Source organism: Plecotus auritus, assembly GCF_963455305.1.
Source record: "Plecotus auritus genome assembly, chromosome: 10".
Lineage (NCBI taxonomy): Eukaryota > Metazoa > Chordata > Mammalia > Chiroptera > Vespertilionidae > Plecotus > Plecotus auritus.
In genome coordinates, this window is record NC_137785.1 from 8,376,568 (window position 1) to 8,396,470 (window position 19,903).

Consider the following 19,903-nt stretch of genomic DNA (forward strand, 5'->3'; position numbering starts at 1 on the left):
CCCTGCCCGTCTCTGACCTTGGATTCAGTACTCACCACCCACATCCACAGGGGAATTTCAGATACATGTCACCCCTGTCCACTCTGCCCTGCATTTCCTGTGTCCTCAGAACTCACAACACTCCTCTCTCCCCTCCACCTTCCTCAGGGTCCTTGACGGGGACCTGAGCTGCAGGTCGTGACAGGCGCCCTGACCCCAGGCTGCTGGGTGGAGTGGAAGGAGGCGGTGAGGCAGGTGTGGCGGGGAGGGGGACGCGAACTCACCTCAGCTGAGCACCTGAGCGAGGCCATTGCCATTGGACGCTGTGCGCCAATCCAGGCCGGAGAGGCCGGGAAGAAGCAGGGGCGGTGGAAGGGGGAGGAAAGGGTCTCTGTTCCGTCACGGACGTGGGTAACCCGGTGGCCTCAGCGAATTTCACTCCCACGTGAGGGCTGAGCCGGAAAGGACGCGGGCCTTCTCCCTCCCAGGATCTGCCACCGCCGCCGCCGCCTGGAGCCTCCCACCCTGTACTGGAGTAGATTCTGGGTGAAGACCAATAGCCGCCAAGATTGCACCGGAAGTCCCGCCCCATCCCGCGGGTGATGCAAAAGAAAAGCTTTTTCTGACCCTTCATTGGCTAAGCTGGCGGTATTCCTCACAAGGCCTTCTGGGTAATGTGGGTTCCAGAGTCCAAGATGGTGATGGAAGGTTTCTCCATATCACTCCAAGGAACACAGAGAGATCTATTGGTAGGGACACTGGGAAATTACCTTCCTCATGAAAGTGACATCTTGAAAATGGCTAAAAAAGAGTTGTCATTTTCCTGGTAAAGCGACTGGAGTCCTTTTTATGAAAACACATTATCTGTGAGACCAATGCAGCTCGTCATAATACAGAGGTATGCCTGCATTACAGAGTCTGGAGAGTTTTAGGACACAAATGACGTACTTACACCACCATATGTGTATTTTACAAATAGTATCCCACAGACCTATCCAGTTTGATTAGTGGTTACAGTATGGATTATGGATGTGAGTTTAAACAAATCATCTTCTCTGTCAAAACACTTTAGACAGGCGCCTTTTTGGACTGCATGACTTGGAGGCAGCCATGTTGGCCCTATGACTTGCAGCTCCTCTGGGGGCTGCCAGTCTTGAAACAGCAAAGGGCAACCCCTCCCTTTGAATTAGCCAATCGCAAAAGACTGGGCCCCTTAGTTCCAATCAAGGGACAGGTCACGTGCATGAAGGATTATAAATAAGAGCTAACCTCTTTCAATGTGGGCTTTAACATTCTCACATTACTGAGTGCTGCTGATTTCATATCTCCAAATCTCCCATCACCCAATGATTCACTATCACAGAGAATATTTTCTTTTTCAATGATTTGCTCCTCCTTCCATAAAGCCTTTGAACAAGCCTTGTTGGGAACAGTTGTCTTTATGCACTGCTGTGTAACACGGGCCAGTTCAGCCTCAGAAGCACATGGGATCCTTAGTAAAGGATGGTTGAAGCCATGAAACATCATGCTGTGGCTTTCCATCCACAGTTCTACATTTTTCTGCTCACACCGTATTATATTTTCTCAGCTCACTATATTTTTCTCAAGTTGTCATGAATGAGGAGGCCTCACATTTGTAGGAAAAAAAGAATTTCATGGTAGCCAATGTTTCAGCATAGCCATATCTAAAGTTAATTCTCTCGCCTCTTGGGAATCAGTGTCTTTAATTTACCACCTATTGAGACCTACCTGTAGTCAGCTTCATAGAGCCCTTTGTCTTCTAGCTATCTAAGCACTGCTCATTGTGTAACTCCACTCTGCGTCTCCTACCGTGTCCCCGCGTCCTGGGCCCCAGCACAGTAAATAATTATTCCTGCATGCAGCCCTGAAAGCAAGCCTCCCTCACTTTCCAACCCCATGGCAGACACTCCAGCTTCTCCCCGTAGGAGTTTGGGTCCCCCGCATCTCCCCTGAAACCGGAGTTTGGAGTAATCGGGAGGTTGTCTCCCTTCGGGTTGAAAAAAGCAGCGCTCCCAGTCGCCCATCGCCAGCCCGATTGACGCGCCTCCGTACCTCAGCTTTTCTGCGCTTGTGCACGTCTCAGTGCTCTTTTCTCTTTCCTTCTAGTTGTAGAACTTCCACTGAGCCAGCTTTCCCGTGGTTCTTGGTGATAGACGTTTTGTCTTTTAGTTGTAGTTTTGAAATTGTTGTCCAGGCAGCAGTTTAGGTGTTTACCTATATCGCCATCTTGGTTTCTCCTGCAGGTTTTCTTGAAACTCTTCAAGGTTGATCTTCTGAAGGTGGTGGAGAATGTTAGTAGTGCGGGTTAAAATTAAGTGTTCACTGCATTATGCATAGCATTGAAAAACTAAAAAAATTCTAGTTGGTGTTGCTCAGTGGTTAAGCATCAGAGCATGCACAAATATGTCCCCCATTCGATTTCTCATCAGGGCACATGCCTGGGTTGTGGGGTCCATTTCCAGCAGCAGAGTGAAGGAGGTAGCCCATCAGTGATTCTCATTATTGATGATTCTCTCTCTCCCTCTCCTTTCCTATCTGAAACCAATAAAAAATATTTTTAAATCTCTAAAAATATGTATTTTTAAAAGGTAAAAATTAAAACACTTTATATCAATACAAAAATTTATTTCCTAAATCAAAAAGGAACAAAATGAGTGAAATTCTAACATCCATATTTGTTATTCCATTGTCTTTTTGTTCAAGAAAATTGCCAGAACTCATAAAACATTAGGCAGAACATATATCCGGACATGTGCCCTTGGCTGGAATTGAATCTGGGAGCCTTTAGTTCACAGACTGATGCTCAATCCACTGATCCATATCGGCTAGGGCACTGGTCGGCAAACTGCGGCTCGCAAGCCACATGCGGCTCTTTGGCCCCTTAAGTTTTTAGCAAAGACCAGCTTAGGAGTACCCTTATTAAGGTAATAACAATGTACCTACCTATAGTTTTTAAAAAAATTTGGCTCTCAAAAGAAATTTCAATCGTATTGTTGATATTTGGCTCTGTTGACTAATGAGTTTGCCGACCACTGGGCTAGGGCAAGGATTATTTTTTATTTTTAAAGAATAGTTTATTAATTTTTAGAGAGGGAAAGATACATTGATGGAACAGTGCCATCATATTGGCCAGCGACCTCCTGCACACCCACTTCTATGGATCTAGGCCACAACTCAGCACATATCCCCACCGGCAATTAAATCCACAACCTGTGCGACACGAGATAATGGCCAAGCACTGAGCCACACCGACCACGGTGGTATATTCCATTTAGATCACAATTTGCTAATCTCAGTAAATTTAAACATTCATCTACCCAAAAACTCAGATCATGCACTTAATTTTTCACAAAGGTAAATAACATGTATAAACATACAAGAAATTATACAGAAATATTTGTACCAGCTTTATTAGAAATAACCAAATGTTTATGAAAATGGACAAACTGGTGCTCGCTTCGGCAGCACATATACTAAAATTGGAACGATACAGAGATTAGCATGGCCCCTGCGCAAGGATGACACGCAAATTCGTGAAGCGTTCCATATTTTTTACCATTTGTAGGCACCTGGATGGAATTAGAGAACATTATGCTAAGTGAAATAAGCCAGTCAATGAAAGAAAAATACCACATGATCTCACTCATTTGGGGATAATGAAAAACATTATAAACTGATGAACAAAAAGATAGATACAGAGGCAGTAAAGCATCAAACAGACTGTCTAATTACCACGGGAAGGTTAGGGAGAGGTGGGGGAAATAAGATATCAACTGAAGGACTTATATGCATGCATATAAGAGTAACCAAAGAATGCAAAACATTGGGGGGTGAGGGCATGTATTGGGGTGGGGGGGGCAATGGTAAGATATGTACACATATAATACCTTAATAAAAAAAAAGAAAATGGACAAACTGAAGGTGATATATCAATGATAAGAATATCAGAAAAAAAGATGAATTACTAGTGTAACTTTCATAAATCTCCAAGTATTTATAAAACAAATTAAAGCAGAAAAACAGATAAATAAAGTTCTCTATGAAAATGGAAAGTCTGTGGTTACTAGGAAAGCTTTGAAGAATAGGGACAGGTTAAAAGAGGTCATGAAGCAATTACACACAGACAGACATGGTCAGCATTATGACTGTAATGATGGTTTCAGTTTCATGCACATGTCAAGATTTATGAAACACTCTATTTAAGACATGTAATTTACTCATTACAGCTGTTAACAATGGTTCAGGATAAAACAAATGTATGTTCACCCATTCTGGAAGAACAGGTTTGGCAACTCTATGTTCAATCCCCATACTTATACCCTCTGGGTGAGAGTCTCATCTCAGTGACAGAAAATGTAACAAACAATGAAGAACTTTCACTCAAACCCACAAAAGCCACATCCCTGGACTAAAGACAGCCTTTGTCTCCATCTTTGTATTCCTGCTAGCACACCAATGGCTCTGATGGGAACATCTGAGAAGCTACAGGAGCCACAAAAGATCCTGATTATAATCAGTAACAATGACTGCTCCACAGAAGATAAACATCCCTGGAGTCCCTCAGATCTGTGTACACAGAGCTCATGTAGTCTTTTCCTCAAAATAATTCCTGGATGCACATTTAGATGAGGACCATTCCAACTAATGGGCTGCAGTCTCGTCCAACAAAAATTAGGTGTTTCTACAGTGAAAGGGTTTCGCCTCACTGCTATGGTGCTCAAATCACAGACCATCACCAGTGAAATTGTAGCCTTAGGGCACATGTACCTCTGCAACACCTGGACAAGAGATTCCCTTCAAATGTATTGGCATCCCTTGCAAACAAGAATATAAATTCATGTTCAAAGACATAATTGAGGTTGTCACAGCTACCCGCTCTTCGAGTGATCTCTGTGTCTCAAAGCATCCAGAAATCACATGAGGATTAGAGTCCACAGTGCTTCCAAGGAAAATATGAGCACAGTGTAAATTTTCCAAAACTGCTGAGCTAATTTCTGCACAATACTGTTCCCCCAAGGGCAAAAATGTTTGAGACCTCATAAAAGTTTTCACCTCATCATGCTTGGAGAGCCCAGATCTTCCTATAAGCTAACCCACACAGTAAATAGAACACCCAAGATTCAAGAAGTCTTAGGAAAAAGCCTTCATTATTTTACAAATCAAAGAGATATGAGATTAGCAGTTCTGCCATCAATGACTGAGGCACTCAATAAGTTCATCACCAGCATTCAGGCAAAGCATGTCCTCGAAAATGGCAGTCCCTCTGCAACATTATGTTTACTGGAGCCAAGAGTAATCAGTCCTATGGGAAAACTCATGACAGAGAAACAAGAATCAAGCCCTGACCAGTTTGGTTTCAGTGGATAGAGCGTCAGCCTGTATACTGGGGGGTCCCGGGTTCGATTCTGGTCAACAGCATGTACCTTGCTTGCGGGCACATCTCCAGTGGGGAGTGTGCAGGAGGTACCTGATCTATGTTTCTCTCTCACTGATGTTTCTAACTCTCTATCCCTCCCCCTTCCTCTCTGTGAAAAATCAAAAAAATATATTAAAAAAAAAAAAAGACTCAAGGGCTCAGGTATTCCTAATTTTCTTCAACAAATTAGACAACAGAGTTAGCTTCCCTGGGCACATGAGAATGGTGATTGATGCCACATGTAGGGACCTTATAGGTGGTTCAGGTGAAATACCTTCAACAACAGAAATATGCAATGACATAGATCTGGCAGGACATCTCTGTATGTTAGAAAGTGCAACATAATTACATAGTGTTCTAACATAAAAACAAACAAACACCACAGCAAAAACACTTATGGGAACTTTACATAACATATGTGATTAAATGTATGGAATACAATTCAGAAAAATGAGGATTCACAAGTTTTCTTGTATTATTAAGTACTAAGAAGGTACATTTCCTATGCATTTAAGAAATTTGTCACATTTGGCCTCATAGGTGCAGAGCGAATTTTGAAATTTGGTTGAAAGATACCTCACATTAATTGCACTCATAATGGCTTTCTCCAGCGTGAACTCTGTGATAATGGAGACCACTCCTACTTTTAAAAGATTTTCCACATTCATTGCATTTATAAGGCTTTTCTCCTGTATGAACTCCCCAATGACGACGAAGGTCATTCCTAACAAGAAAAGATTTCCCACATTCACTGCATTGATAAGGCTTTTCACCAGTGTGAACTCTGTGATGATATTGGAGACCACTGCTACATTTAAAAGATTTTCCACATTCATTGCACTGATAAGGCTTTTCTCCTGTATGAACTCCCTGATGACGATGAAGTTCATTGTTAACAGGAAAAGATTTCCCACATTCACTGCATTGATAAGGCTTTTCACCAGTGTGAACTCTCTGATGATATTGGAGCCCATTGTTACTTATAAAAGATTTCCCACATTCACTGCATTTATAAGGTTTCTCTCCTGTATGCAGTCTCTGATGATAACGAAGGGTAGTACTCTTGGTAAAAGATTTCCCACATTCACTGCATTTATAAGGCTTCTCTCCTGTATGAAGTCTCTGATGATAACGAAGGGTAGTGCTCTTGGTAAAAGATTTCCCGCATTCACTGCATTGATAAGGCTTTTCTCCCGTATGTACTCTCTGATGTTGATAAAGAATGGTCTTACATGTAAAAGATTTTCCACATTCACTGCACTGATAAGGCTTTTCTCCAGTGTGACCTCTCTGATGATAGTGGAGATTACTGCTACTTGTAAAAGATTTCCCACATTCACTGCACTGATAAGGCTTCTCTCCAGTGTGAACTCTCTGATGATATTTAAGACCTTTGCTAGTTGTAAAAGATTTCCCACATTCACTGCATTGATAAGGCTTCTCTCCAGTATGAAGTCGCTGATGATAGCGAAGTTTAGTACTATGGATAAAAGATTTTCCACATTCACTGCACTGATAAGGCTTTTCTCCAGTGTGAACTCTCTGATGATACTGGAGACTACTGCTACATGTAAAAGATTTTCCACATTCACTGCACTGATAAGGCTTCTCTCCAGTGTGAACTCTCTGGTGATATAGGAGACCATTGCTATATGTAAAAGATTTTCCACATTCAGTGCAATTATAAGGTTTTTCTCCTGTATGTAGTGTCTGATGACGACGAAGGGCAGTGCCATGGGTAAAAGATTTCCCACATTCACTGCATTTATAAGGCTTTTCTCCTGTATGAACTCTCTGATGATGATAAAGTATACTCTTAGTGGTAAAAGATTTCTCACATTCAGTGCATTGATAAGGCTTTTCTCCAGTGTGAACTCTCTGGTGATACTGGAGTGCATATCTCCCTGTAAAAGATTTTCCACATTCACTGCATTGATAAGGCCTTTCTCCAGTGTGAACTCTCTGATGGTACTGGAGAGCACTGCTACTTGTAAAAGATTTTCCACATTCATTGCATTTATAAGGCTTTTCTCCAGTGTGAACTCTCTGATGATATCGGAGACTACTGCTACCTGTAAAAGATTTCCCACACTCACTGCATTTATAAGGCTTTTCTCCTGTATGAACTCTCTGATGACAATGAAGATCACCGATCCTGGTAAAATATTTCCCACATTCACTGCAGTGATAAGGCCTCTCTCCAGTGTGCACTCTCTGATGATGACAAAGTTCAGTGCTACTGGTGTAAGCTTTCCCACACTCATTGCATTTATAAGGCTTTTCTCCAGTGTGACCTCGCTGTTGGTAATTAAAGGTAGATAATTTGGTAAAATATTTTCCACATTCAGAGGACACAAAACATTGACTTCCAAGATGGACACCTTTTTCCTGAGTAAACATGTGGGTGCAACTAATGTCTTCCTTACATTCTTTTCTACTGTAATAATTGTTTCTCCTTTGAAATGTCATCCCACATGTCGAAACTGCAGTTGGACTGTCCCTGGTCTGAGTAGCCTTTAGGTGAAGAGGTCCTGACCCGGTAAGGAAACCCTGCCCAACCTCCCCGCATGTGAAATGATTCTGGGACACATGGAAATTGCAGCTGTTTGCACGTGAGATCCTTTCCACACCTCTAATTAAAGTCTTCTCTCTCACATGCTGCTGGTCAAATTTTGCACTGAAATAAAATCGTTTTGCACACGCCCCACATCTCAACAGTATCTGTCTGTGTTGTGTTCCCTGCCCCTCCATCACGTGGAAAATGTTTCCCAAGACAAGCTCACAACTCTCACAGGGGTGGCTCTTCTGGGAAAACAAGGCTATCTTGGGATTCCTTGCCTGTGACACTCTTACAGAAACCTTCTGTTCAGTCGAGGCCTCCACATTCTCTGCTCCACAGCAGCAACCTGAACAAAAATAAATGTAGGTGAAGTGCATGTTGACCTGATAAAAACAGAATATGTTCACTACAAATGTTTATCTGTAATTACTGGACATGATTCCATACAATGATTTTTAAGACAAGGAAGTCAGACTCTCAGGAAATGGCTGTTATGGCCCAAAAGGTCACTGGATGATGAAAATCTCACCAAGGGAGGACAGAAGCATAGGCTGGGACAAAAAGAAGAGATGCAGGGTCTACTCGTTATTACTCCACAAATGGATTCCTTTAGGACCTTTCATGCTGGCGATTGAGTCTGTGTAGGATAATTTCAATATGTTCAACCCCATAAAATAACAATCATATTAGAGTACATGATGTTCAGCATCAATATAACATGTGTTCACTCTAAGGCTCTGCAGGCATGGAACAACACTGGAGTGCAGTGAAGTGAGATGTGTGAAAGAGGAAGAGGTGCGAAGTTTAAAGAGGTTAAGGTTATCCATGGCCTGGGAATCCGAGTAGAATGATCACTATTAAAACTGAGTCATACGCAAATTATCAACATTAAACAAGAAGAAGTAAAATTGGGTGAGGGGTGGGCAATGGTAACAAAACATTGTAGAACAAAATAGGTTCCTAGTTATTAATGTAACAAAGCCCAGGCATGAAAACCACCCCCAGCCCTTCACCAAGGCAAGACTGCCTCTGGGTCTACCCATCATTGATAAAGTCATGTTTCCCCTGTGATGCAGAAATGATTCTGCCTCTTAAATCCCAGTTGAGCCACTGCATGGGATAAATGATGCCAATCTCAAAAGAAAAACTAAAAGGATGGATGGTCAGCACTGTGGTAGAACAACAAAGCACAAATGAGATCACAGGCAAAAGACCTATGAGAGTAACATCAGTAAGATGGCAGAATCAGAGATATGAGAATCTTTCCCCATCCCAGAGTAAGTAGACAGTTATCAATGAGAAAAACATGCCATAGGAAGACAAACCGTAATACAGAATACCAAATAAGAACAACTGCATGGAAAGGATCACAGGAAACTGGGTGAGCAAACACATTTGAAGATACCTAATGTCAAAACAAGGGTTAATAAAAAAATAAATAATTCAAGGGTCCGCCCTAGGTGGTTTGCTCAGTGGATAGAGGGTCAGCCTGCGGACTGAAAGGTCCTAGGTTCCATTCCAGTCAAGGGCACATGCCCAATTTGTTGTGGGTTCAGTCCCAGTAGGGGGCATAAAGGAGGCAGCTCATCAGTGATACTCTCTCATCATTAATGTCTCTCTGTCTGTCTGTCTCTCTCTCTGTCTCTGTCACTTTCTCCCCCTTCCTCTCATAAATCAATAAAAATGTATTTTTAAAAAAGGGTCAGTCCTAGCTGGTTCTGCTCATAACAGTAGCAAACTGTGCCCTTGACAAATCAAACCTAGGACCCTTCCGTCCACAAGCCAATTCTCTGTTTGTGCTCTTGCAAAGACTGCCCCGAGAATTTCTGATCTGGTGAGAAAGAAGCAATTTCAACCTTCGCACTGACGTTGGCTTTTTATGAATACTGTCGCAAAATGTAGCAATGTAGTTTACTGTACAATGTAGAAATTCTCGGGGCAGTCTTTGCAAAAGCTCAAACAGAGAATTGACTTGTGGACGGAAGGGTCCCAGGTTTGATTTGTCAAGGGCACATGACCGGGTTGTGGGCTCGGTCCCCGCTGGGGGGGTGTGCAAGAGGCAGCCAATCAATGATTCTTTCTCATCATTGATGTTTCTATCTCTCTCTCAGTCTTTTCCTCTCTGAAATCAATTAAAAAATATTTTTTTAAAAAATAAAAATTAAATTAAAATAATGGGTCAGCATTACTACTATCAGCCACTGTACTTATGTTCTCATTGATCCTAGTGGCCTGGTCTCAAAAAAACTGGAAATTTTTCTTTTTAAAAACCACACAATGCCCTGGCCAGTATGGCTCAGTTGGTTGGAGCATTGTCCTGTGTATCGAAGGGTCAAGGGTTCGATTCCCGCTTAGGGCATATATCAGAATGTGGGTTCCATATCGGGTTTGCGTGAGTGCAGAAGGCAACCAATTGATGTTTCTCCCCAACCTACCTCCCGCCCCCCCTCTCTCTTTCAATTTCTCTAACTCTCTATGTAAAAGGAATAATGAACAAATACATAAGAATTTCAGTGTAGCCAAAAACAGAAGTGATCTAAAAAAACTCTAGAGATAAAGTAAATAACAAAACAATCTACCAAATCTTATGTATAACATTCAGAAAATATAATTCTAAAGGGATATTTTATAGAGATAAATGCCTACATTGTCACAAAAATCTCAAAAAACCTAACATGACACCTCAGGAAACTAGAAACACAACAGAAAAGAAAACCCAAAGGTTTCAGAGGAAAGAAACCATAAATATTAGAACAAACATAAATAAAAGGGAGAAAAAAGAAAGGAATACCTAAAAGGTGTATTTTTTAAAAAGATATAAAAATGTACAAGCCTTTAGCTACACTAAAGCAAAAACAAACTAACTCACTAAAAATAACCAAAGACCAAGCCTCAAATAAATTAAAAAAGAAATGAATGATAAAACATGACACCTGTCACTAGGAACCACAATGCATCATAAGAGATGTTGAGCCGAAACCGGTTTGGCTCAGTGGATAGAGCGTCGGCCTGCGGACTGAAGGGTCCCGGGTTCGATTCCGGTCAAGGGCATGTACCTTGGTTGCGGGCACATCCCCAGTGGGAGGTGTGCAGGAGGCAGCTGATCGATGTTTCTAGCTCTCTATCCCTCTCCCTTCCTCTCTGTAAAAAATCAATAAAATATATTAAAAAAAAAAAAAAAAAGAGATGTTGATGTTACCGGATGACATGACCCTCCATAGAGAAATTTGTTAAGATCCCACTATGAGCTTCTGAAATTAATAAACAAATTCAGAGCCCTGTCCAGGTGGCTCAGTTGTTGAGCGTGTGGTCCCGATGCACCAAGGTTGTGGGTTCAATCCCCCATCAGGGCACATGTAGGGGACAACCAATGAAAGCATGGATGGGTAGAACAGCACATCAATGCTTCCCTCTCTTTCTCTGTCTCCCTTGCTGTCTCTAAAATCAATAAACAAATGCTGCCTGGTACATCTCACTGATTGAGCACTGACTCATGAACTGCGACAGTAGTTCTCAACCTTCCTAATGCCGTGACCCTTTAATACAGTTCATGTTGTGGTGACCCCCAACCATAAAATTATTTTCGTTGCTACTTCATGACTGTAATTTTGCTACTGTTATGAATCATAATGTAAATATCTGATATGCAGGATGTATTTTCATTGTTACAAATTGAACATAATTAAAGCATAGTGATTAATCACAAAAACAATATGTAATTATATATTGTGAAATATTTCTAATTACAAATAAATGAAATTTTGTCTTGAAGCACATTGTAGCATGGGTAACAGTCTTAATGTAACAACAGTAAACTACATTGCCACATTTTACGACAGTATGCGTAAAAAGCCAACGTCAGTGTGAAGGTTGAAATTGCTTCTTTCTCACCAGATCAGAAATTCTCGGGGCAGTCTTTGCAAGAGCACAACGAAGATCATCTTCCACAAGTCTATTTCTGTATTTAGAGTTGATAACAAGCAAGCTGGAAAACCCTGTTTCACAAAGATATGTTGTTGGAAATGGAAGAAGAAGGTGCAACACAGTCTTAGACAGAACAGGATATGACTGCAAACACTTGATCCAAAATTTTGTAACTGGCATTGTAGAGAAATCAGTTCTCGCTGCATCGCTGTTAATAAGTTCAATTAACTCCTCTTGTGCTGTCTCAGGAACATCTTCAACTTTGACTGTGAATGGGTTTCTGGCAAGTGCAAATGGGGTGTCAGGTAGATTTGGAAAGTATGATGAAATTTCATCTGCAAGCATAAGCAAGTGTTCTTGCACAGAAATTATCATCGTAATCCTTTTGTCTGGTTCAATGTCATGTTCCTCAAAGAAAGCAGATAAGGTAGGCAACATGTAAATTTTATTTTCATCCAATTTTTTTTTTGCCAAAGCTGAAGTTTCATTTGCAATGATTGGATCTTTTCAGACAAATCGAGGCATGTTGCATTTGGTCCTTGCAGTGATAAATTTAACTCATTCAAGATGGCAAAGATGGCAACCAAGTAAGCTATTTCCTGCAGTTTACTTTTATCGCTGAAAAGTGCTTCAAACTGCGGTCTTGTTTTCTGATTAAAAAACGTTTTGAGTTCATCAGGAAGCTCAAAAACACATTTTAAAACTTTCCCTCTCGACAACCATCTCACTTCAGTGTCAAAGAGCAGAGCATTGTTCGGTGCATCCAACTCATTGCACAGTTGCGAAAACAGTCGACTGTTTAAAGTGCTCACCTTTACAAAATTGACAGAACTTATGACGCTTTTCATTACTTCTTGTAACTTTTTTTTTTTTAAATATATTTTATTGATTTTTTACAGAGAGGAAGGAAGAGGGATAGAGAGTTAGAAACATCGATGAGAGAGAAACATCGATCAGCTGCCTCCTGCACACCTCCTACTGGGGATGTGCCCGCAACCAAGTTACGTGCCCTTGACCGGAATCGAACCTGGGACCTTTCAGTCCACAGGCCGACGCTGTATCCACTGAGCCAAACCGGTTTTGGCTCATTACTTCTTGTAACTCTTGTGGCAGCGTCTTCGTTGCTAATATTTACCAATGAATCACACAGTGAGTTCCGATGACTTTTGGTGACTCATTCAGTACCAAACATTGAAATCCAGATCGACATCCTAGCATAGCTGGAGCACCATCTGTGCAAACACCACAAAACTTTTCCCAAGAGATCTTGTGCTCTTTCCGAAACGAACCGTGTCAAATACATCACGTGCAGTAGTTGTCGTTTCAAGAGGTTTGCAAAAAAGAAACTCATCTTTAAAGTCGCCATCATTAATATACCTCACGTAAACCAGTAACTGTGTACAGTTTGCAACGTCTGCAGATTCATCAAGCTGGATACTAAATATTGGAAGTGGAGCAAATTTAATTTCCTAGATTACCTGATCAAGAATATCAGCAGACATGTCATCTATTCTTCTGCAGACAGTGTCGTTAGATACGAAAATTGCACTCAATTTCGTAAAAAATTTGTCTCCAATCATAACTCAAACAATGTCTTTGGCCACTGGCAACAGTAAATCCTCAGCAATGGTGTGAGGTTTCATAGCTCTGGCGATTCTGAGTGCCACCAGATATGAAGCTTCAACGGCTGCTACATTTTGTTTGTGGTACCTGCCACCAGTGTCAAGCTGGCTTTCTTGAATCCATCAGCTTTGCTTCTAAAATAATTGGTATCCTTGCCGGCAAAACTCGGATGCTTGCTATCAAAATGGCGTTTTAGTTTGTTCGGCTTCATAGATTCGGCTGATAGAACTTCACAACAAATAACACATTGTGGTTTCTCAATTCCTGCTGTAATTATTGAGGTAAAACCATACTGTAAAAAAACCCTCACTATATTTTCTTAACGTTCTTCTCTACACAATCCATTGTCATGGAATGGTTTGCTAATGAAAATAATATATAACAATAGCTTTAATAATACAAAAGATGATACATGGCATAGTTCAGTAAATACAGTTCATTAAAGTTTCCTATGATTGACCATTCTCTGTGTTGTTTTTTTTACATACCTGTTACTATCACAAGGGGGCAGTATTCACATCAACCACAGCTGAATATAAAAAGACTGATCAGCATCCAGATCAAGTCCCCATGGTACAGATTTATTTATTTTTTGCAGTAGTTGATTATTTTACAGTACAGGATTTTACATTTACCCAGTAATTATAATTCATGAAGTGTCATTTTACCTCCAATACTGCTGCTTTCAACATAGTAGCTGCTTTCAACAGAGTAGCTGCTTTCAACACAGCAGCTGCTTTCTACACAGTAGCTGCTCTCTATACATGTGTGACTGGTCCGCATAAGTACATTATGGCGCCAACCCTGTCACATACACCTGTGTTTGTACGGGGTGTATGTGATGGGGTTGGCGCGATGATGTCATCACTCTGGGTACGCGTATGTGGGCGTATCTGCATGTGGGCGGACCCGCCTGGAGATGGATAGAGGAGCGGTGTCTAGGTTCCTAAGACCATTGGAAATATGTGTTTTCCGATTGCCTTAGGCGACCCCTGTGAAAGGGTCGTTCGACCCCAAAGGGGTTGCGACCCACAGGTTGAGAACCGCTGAACTAGGAGGTCACAATTCGATTCCTTGTTAGGACATCTGAACTGATTGTGAGCTCAATCACCAGTGGGGGTCGTGCAGGAGGCAGCTGATCAATGATTTTCTCTCATCATTGATGTTTCTGACTCTCTCATCATTGATGTTTTTCTCTCTGTCTCTCCTCGTCCTCTCAGAAATGAAAAATACATATATTTAAATAAATAAATAATTTAAAGAATAAATGAAAAGCCCTAATCAGTGTGGTGCACTGGTGAGAGTGCTGGCTTGTGCATTGGAGCACCAAGGTTTGATCCCAATCAAGGGCAGGTACCTGGATTGCAGGTCCGATACCCACTCTCATATGGGAGTCAACCAATCGATGTTTCTCTCTCTCTCTCTCTCTCTCTCTCTGTGTGTGTGTGTGTGTGTGTGTGTGTGTGTGTGTGTCTCCCACTCTCTCTCTAAAAAAACAATCAATGGAAAACATATCCTCACTATTCGGATGAAGATCAAAGAAGAATAAAGAATTAAATTCAGCCAAAACCGGTTTGGCTCAGTGGATAGAGCGTCGGCCTGCGGACTAAGAGGTCCCGGGTTCGATTCCGGTCAGGGGCGTGTGCCTTTGTTTCGGGCACATCCTCAGTGGGAGGTGTGCAGGAGGCAGCTGATCGATGTTTCTCTCACATCGATGTTTCTAGCTCTCTATCCCTCTCCCTTCCTCTCTGTGAAATATCAATAAAATATATATATTAAAAAAAAAGTGAAAAAAAAAAAGAATTAAATTCAGAAAAGTTACAGTATGCAAAATAAACATACAAACATTAGTTCCATTTCTACACACTAACAATAAATTCTTTGATAGAAAAATGAAGAAGGTAATCGAATTTACAAAAGCATTAAAAACAATTAAAATCTGCAGGAAGAAATTCAACCAAAATGTGAAATATCTGTTGATAAGACAGTGATGAAAGGAATGGAAGAAAACACAAATCAGTTGAAAGACAACCTGTATTCATGGATTTAGAAATGAAATATGGTGGAGACAGCTATAATACACAAGGCAAACTACAGATTATATGCAATCCCAGTAACTCCAATGGTATTTTACAAAGAAATGAGTAGAGAATCCGGAAATGGAATCAGAAGACCTCCATTAACAAAAGCAATCCTGAGCGAGAAAAAAGCTGGTGGCATCACACTTCTTGATTTCAATTTATTATAAAGAGAAATCAAGCAAACAGTGTGTTCCTGGAGAAACACAGACACATATATCAATGGAACAGAACAGAAAACACAGAAATAAACCCAGGCACATACTTTTAAGTAATCTTTGACAAAGCTGCAAGACACAGAAGAAAGGAAAGATAGTTTCTTCAATGAATGGTGCTGCTGAAATCAATACTCACATGTAAAAACAACAATACTGGACACCACTGATAAAATTTAACTCAACCTACATGACAGAATTAAATGTCAGCGCTAAAACTTAAAACTCTTCAGGACAACCTAGAGAAAAAGTTTTGGAGGTTTGTTTTGGACAGGAGTTTCTTTTTTTAAAAAAAATATGGAACGCTTCACGAATTTGCGTGTCATCCTTGCACAGGGGCTATGCTAATCTTCTCTGTATCGTTCCAATTTTAGTATATGTGCAGCCGAAGCTAGCACTGGACAGGAGTTTCTTGATGTGACACCAGCCACCAGACAAAATAGAAAAAATAAACAGTCCACACTGCAACAAATAAAGAAAAAATAGCATCTTCACTGCACAACAGCAATAAACAAAATGAAATGAAAGGCATTCTACAGGATTGGAGAAAATACTGCCAAACAATATGAAGTAGTCGCTTGAACGGATTGTGGATACAGTTATGATCAGCACAATAAAGCAAATATTGTGATATAGACAGAGATTCATATAAACCATTGGAGTTCCCTGGAAATAATGAAGGTAAGTTAATACTATACTGCAGGCTAATAACAATGCAATGACTGTCTCAAAAGCAAACTCTATATAACTTCATTAAAAACATGTTATTACTAAGCACTGGTAATAAGCATCTGAGCTTCCTAGAAACATGGTGGCACTAGACCTGCTGAATGCTGGGTTGCCTAAAACATGGACTTTGTAGAAAAGCGGGAGTCGGGGAGTAATATCTGCAAAGCAAAATTAAGCACATGCAACAATATGTGTTCCTGTATGTAGTAAGCAATTAATATATAAAATATACAAGGTATTCAAAAAGACTCTTTAACCAAAAAAATATAGTTAATAAACAGGATAAGGATGTAGAGTCAATTTTTCAAAAAAAATTTACACATGACCAACAGAAATATAGAAAATGCTTTCCTCACTGATCAAGGTGGAATCCCTCAGGCTTCCTGAAACACTACCAACCACAGGTCCTTCCCTGTGAATGTAGTACAGCGGGGAGAATTGGGACTTCAGGAAAGAAGGGAGCAGTGGAAACAGACCAACCCTCCCCAGGACAGCTACTACCCAGGAAACTGGAAAATCAAGCAGAACCACAGTCTACATGGGAGGACAGAGCACACCCTGGGAGATGGGGCCTGGGAAATCCCAAAGCCAAGTCCAGGTCACGGTGACAGTGAGGGTCTTACCCAGCGAGGATATAAGTTCAAAGTTCTCCAGCATCACATTCAGGTACAGCTGTCTCTGACCCTCATCAACGAGGCTCCATTCCTCCCTGGAGAAGTACAGGGCAATGTCCTCAAAGGTCACGCCAACCTGTCAGAATGGAGACAATTGAAACCAGAGCTGTCTCTCTGAGAGCCCCACTCCTACTCCTTACACACCTGCCCCCCCTCAACCTCCTCCAGGGCACGTGGTTAGTGTGGACACCAGGCCCTAATGCCAGTGCAGGCTGCTCTCTCATCACAGTCCCATTACTCACTGGGATTGCCCTCAGCAGAGCAGCTGGGTTGGGCGGGAAGGATTGGGGGAGGGGAGGGGAGAGAGCAATGCCATTTAAGCTCTGGGCGATGCCTGCAGGGCCCCAGCCTTCCTGCCAAGCAATTCCACTGCAGTCTCCTAGATCATGCCTCCAAGACAAAGCCACGCTGGGTTTATGCTTCACCTTTAAGTCCCCACACCAGGTCCCGGGGACCATCAGCTCACACTTCCTCCAGATGTGCACACCACTGGGTAATCTTTAACCTCTTCCCATCTTCAGACCCCACCTTCACTCCCTCAGCTCTGCCCCCTTCCTGCTCCAATGCCACTGGATCTCGCTGGACTCCCCCATGAACTTGGCACATGGCAGGTAGAGAGCTTGTCTTCCAGCCGGGTCCGGGACCACCCCAGGCCTCTGATGGACCCCACAGCCGGGAAAGCCCCGAATGATTCTGTGACGTCCTCCCTGCAGCCTCTGATCTGTCCGCCAATCCTCACAGCCCACACCCTCAGGGGAACCTCAGATGCAGTCACCCCTGTCCTCTCTGCCCTGCACCTGCTGTGCCTCAGAAGCCACAACACTCCTCTCTCCCCTCCGCCTTCCTCACGGTCCTCCATGCGGACTGAGCTGAGGACGTGACAGGCGCCCTCCCCCAGCTGTGGTGTCTGTGAAAGGAGGCGGTGAGGGGCTGGGGGACAGGAACTTACCTCAGCGAAGCTCCTCAGCGCGGGCGCCGCCATTGCACTCTGTGGGCTGAGCGGGGCGGGAGCGGCTGCAGTAGAAGCCGCTGCAGGAATGGCGGTCGCTGTCTCGGCCCTGGCGTGGGTCCCAGTGGTGACTCCGAGCTTCAAACCCACGTGTGAGCTGGGAGCACCACAGGAGGCTCCCGCCATTGGCTGTGCGGCGGGAAAACTACTCACCAGCCTTCTGCACAGCACGCTGCGACCAGATAATCCTGACCGCCTGAGACAAAAACCTGAGAACACAAATCTCACCAGGAGGACTATTGTCCCTCCCCACGGAAGTGACCAAACGGAAATGCCGTTTCAGAGTCCCCATTGGCTCAGCCTGGTGGCATTGCATGCATGGCCTTGTGGGTAATGTAGTTTCTTGCTCCAAGGCCAGAATCCCGTATTTCTCAGCTGACTCCAGGACTGGATTTAGGGTCAAATAGCCCAAGAACACACCAAGTATACTAAGTGCCCTCTAGCGCCTTCAGGGGAGGTGATGTCTGGGGCAAGTTTGCTTCTGAGGCACCTGTGTGGCTGGATTTTCATATCTTTCTTCAGGACCTGCTCTTTCTGACTGGCAGGCACTGTTTCTTCATTCAGGACTTTTTGCACGTGTTGCTTTAGGCCAACTACAGCTTTCAGAGGTTGCTCAAGTCTCTTACTCATTCTAACCTGCCTCCATTGAATCCATTATAGAAAGTTAATGTCACAGCCGAAACCGGTTTGGCTCAGTGGATAGAGCGTCGGCCTGCGGACTGAAAGGTCCCAGGTTCGATTCCGGTCAAGGGCATGTACCTTGGTTGCGGGCACATCCCCAGTGGGAGGTGTGCAGGAGGCAGCTGATCGATGTTTCTCTCTCATCGATGTTTCTAGCTTTCTATCCCTCTCCCTTCCTCTCTGTAAAATATCAATAAAATATATTTAAAAAAAAGAAAAAAGAAAGTTAATGTCACAAAACAGACACTCATACTGAAGAGCATCTGCTTCTGATGCCATCCGAAGTGTCAGCTCTGCCTGGGCTGCAGTGTGGATAACATGGCCAAGACACATGTGAAAATGCTCAAAATCACTGGTCAACAGAGAGATGCAAATTAAAGTAACAATTAGGTACCACCTCCCAACTGTCAGAATGGATGCAATCAACAAATGACCAGTATGGGCACAGATGTGGAAAAAAGGGAATCAGGGGCATAGAAAGGGAGTGGACTGACAATTCTCGGGGGGAATGGGAGTTGGGGGTGCGGGAAGAGACTGGACAAAAACTGTACATCTATGAATGAGGATAGTGGGGGGGTGTTAGGCAGAGGGTGGGGTGGGAACTGGATGGAGCGGAGCTATGGGGGGGAAAATAAAAACAATTGTAGTAATCTGAACAATAAAGATTTATTTAAGTTTTAAAAAAAAGTAGTCACTCTTCATGTCAATAAAGCCTTGGATTCTAAATGTGATCAGGTATTTGTAAGGACAAGAAAAAGTTCTTCCTGTTTGTTTTCTGTGACTTTCCAAAATTTATAAGAAGCACCTGCTTATTAAACCCCAGGATTGTTGGCTCCTCTAATTCAAACACCTGCTCTGTTCAAACTGCAGAACAAGATAAGCTACTCTCAAGGCTACATTCTTGTATACCCCTCCTCCCTGCTGTTGTCACACCTCAGGGATAATTTGCACCAAGAAGTTTGTAAATAATAGAAAGTTTTTTCCACCACCCCTT

General features: G+C 42.5%; 1 protein-coding gene across 2 annotated transcripts; it reads right to left on the reverse strand.

Annotated features, from left to right (window-relative positions):
- Positions 1-514: 514 nt before the first annotated feature.
- On the reverse strand, positions 515-18,481 carry LOC308235535 (zinc finger protein 551-like). 2 transcript variants are annotated; one of them, XR_013959186.1, is made up of 4 exons: positions 18,169-18,413; positions 17,169-17,295; positions 2,053-2,273; positions 515-722 (listed from the first exon to the last, which is right to left on the reverse strand). XR_013959186.1 is itself a non-coding variant. In XM_080644441.1 (3 exons), exons 1-3 carry the CDS (start codon positions 18,352-18,354, stop codon positions 2,260-2,262), a joined length of 327 nt encoding a protein of 108 aa, XP_080500567.1. In that variant the 5' UTR covers positions 18,355-18,481; the 3' UTR covers positions 805-2,259. The 2 variants fall into 2 exon arrangements, 1 of the variants encoding a protein (XP_080500567.1); XM_080644441.1 differs by lacking the exon at positions 515-722 and having other exon boundaries at positions 805-2,273; positions 18,169-18,481.
- Positions 18,482-19,903: the final 1,422 nt, after the last annotated feature.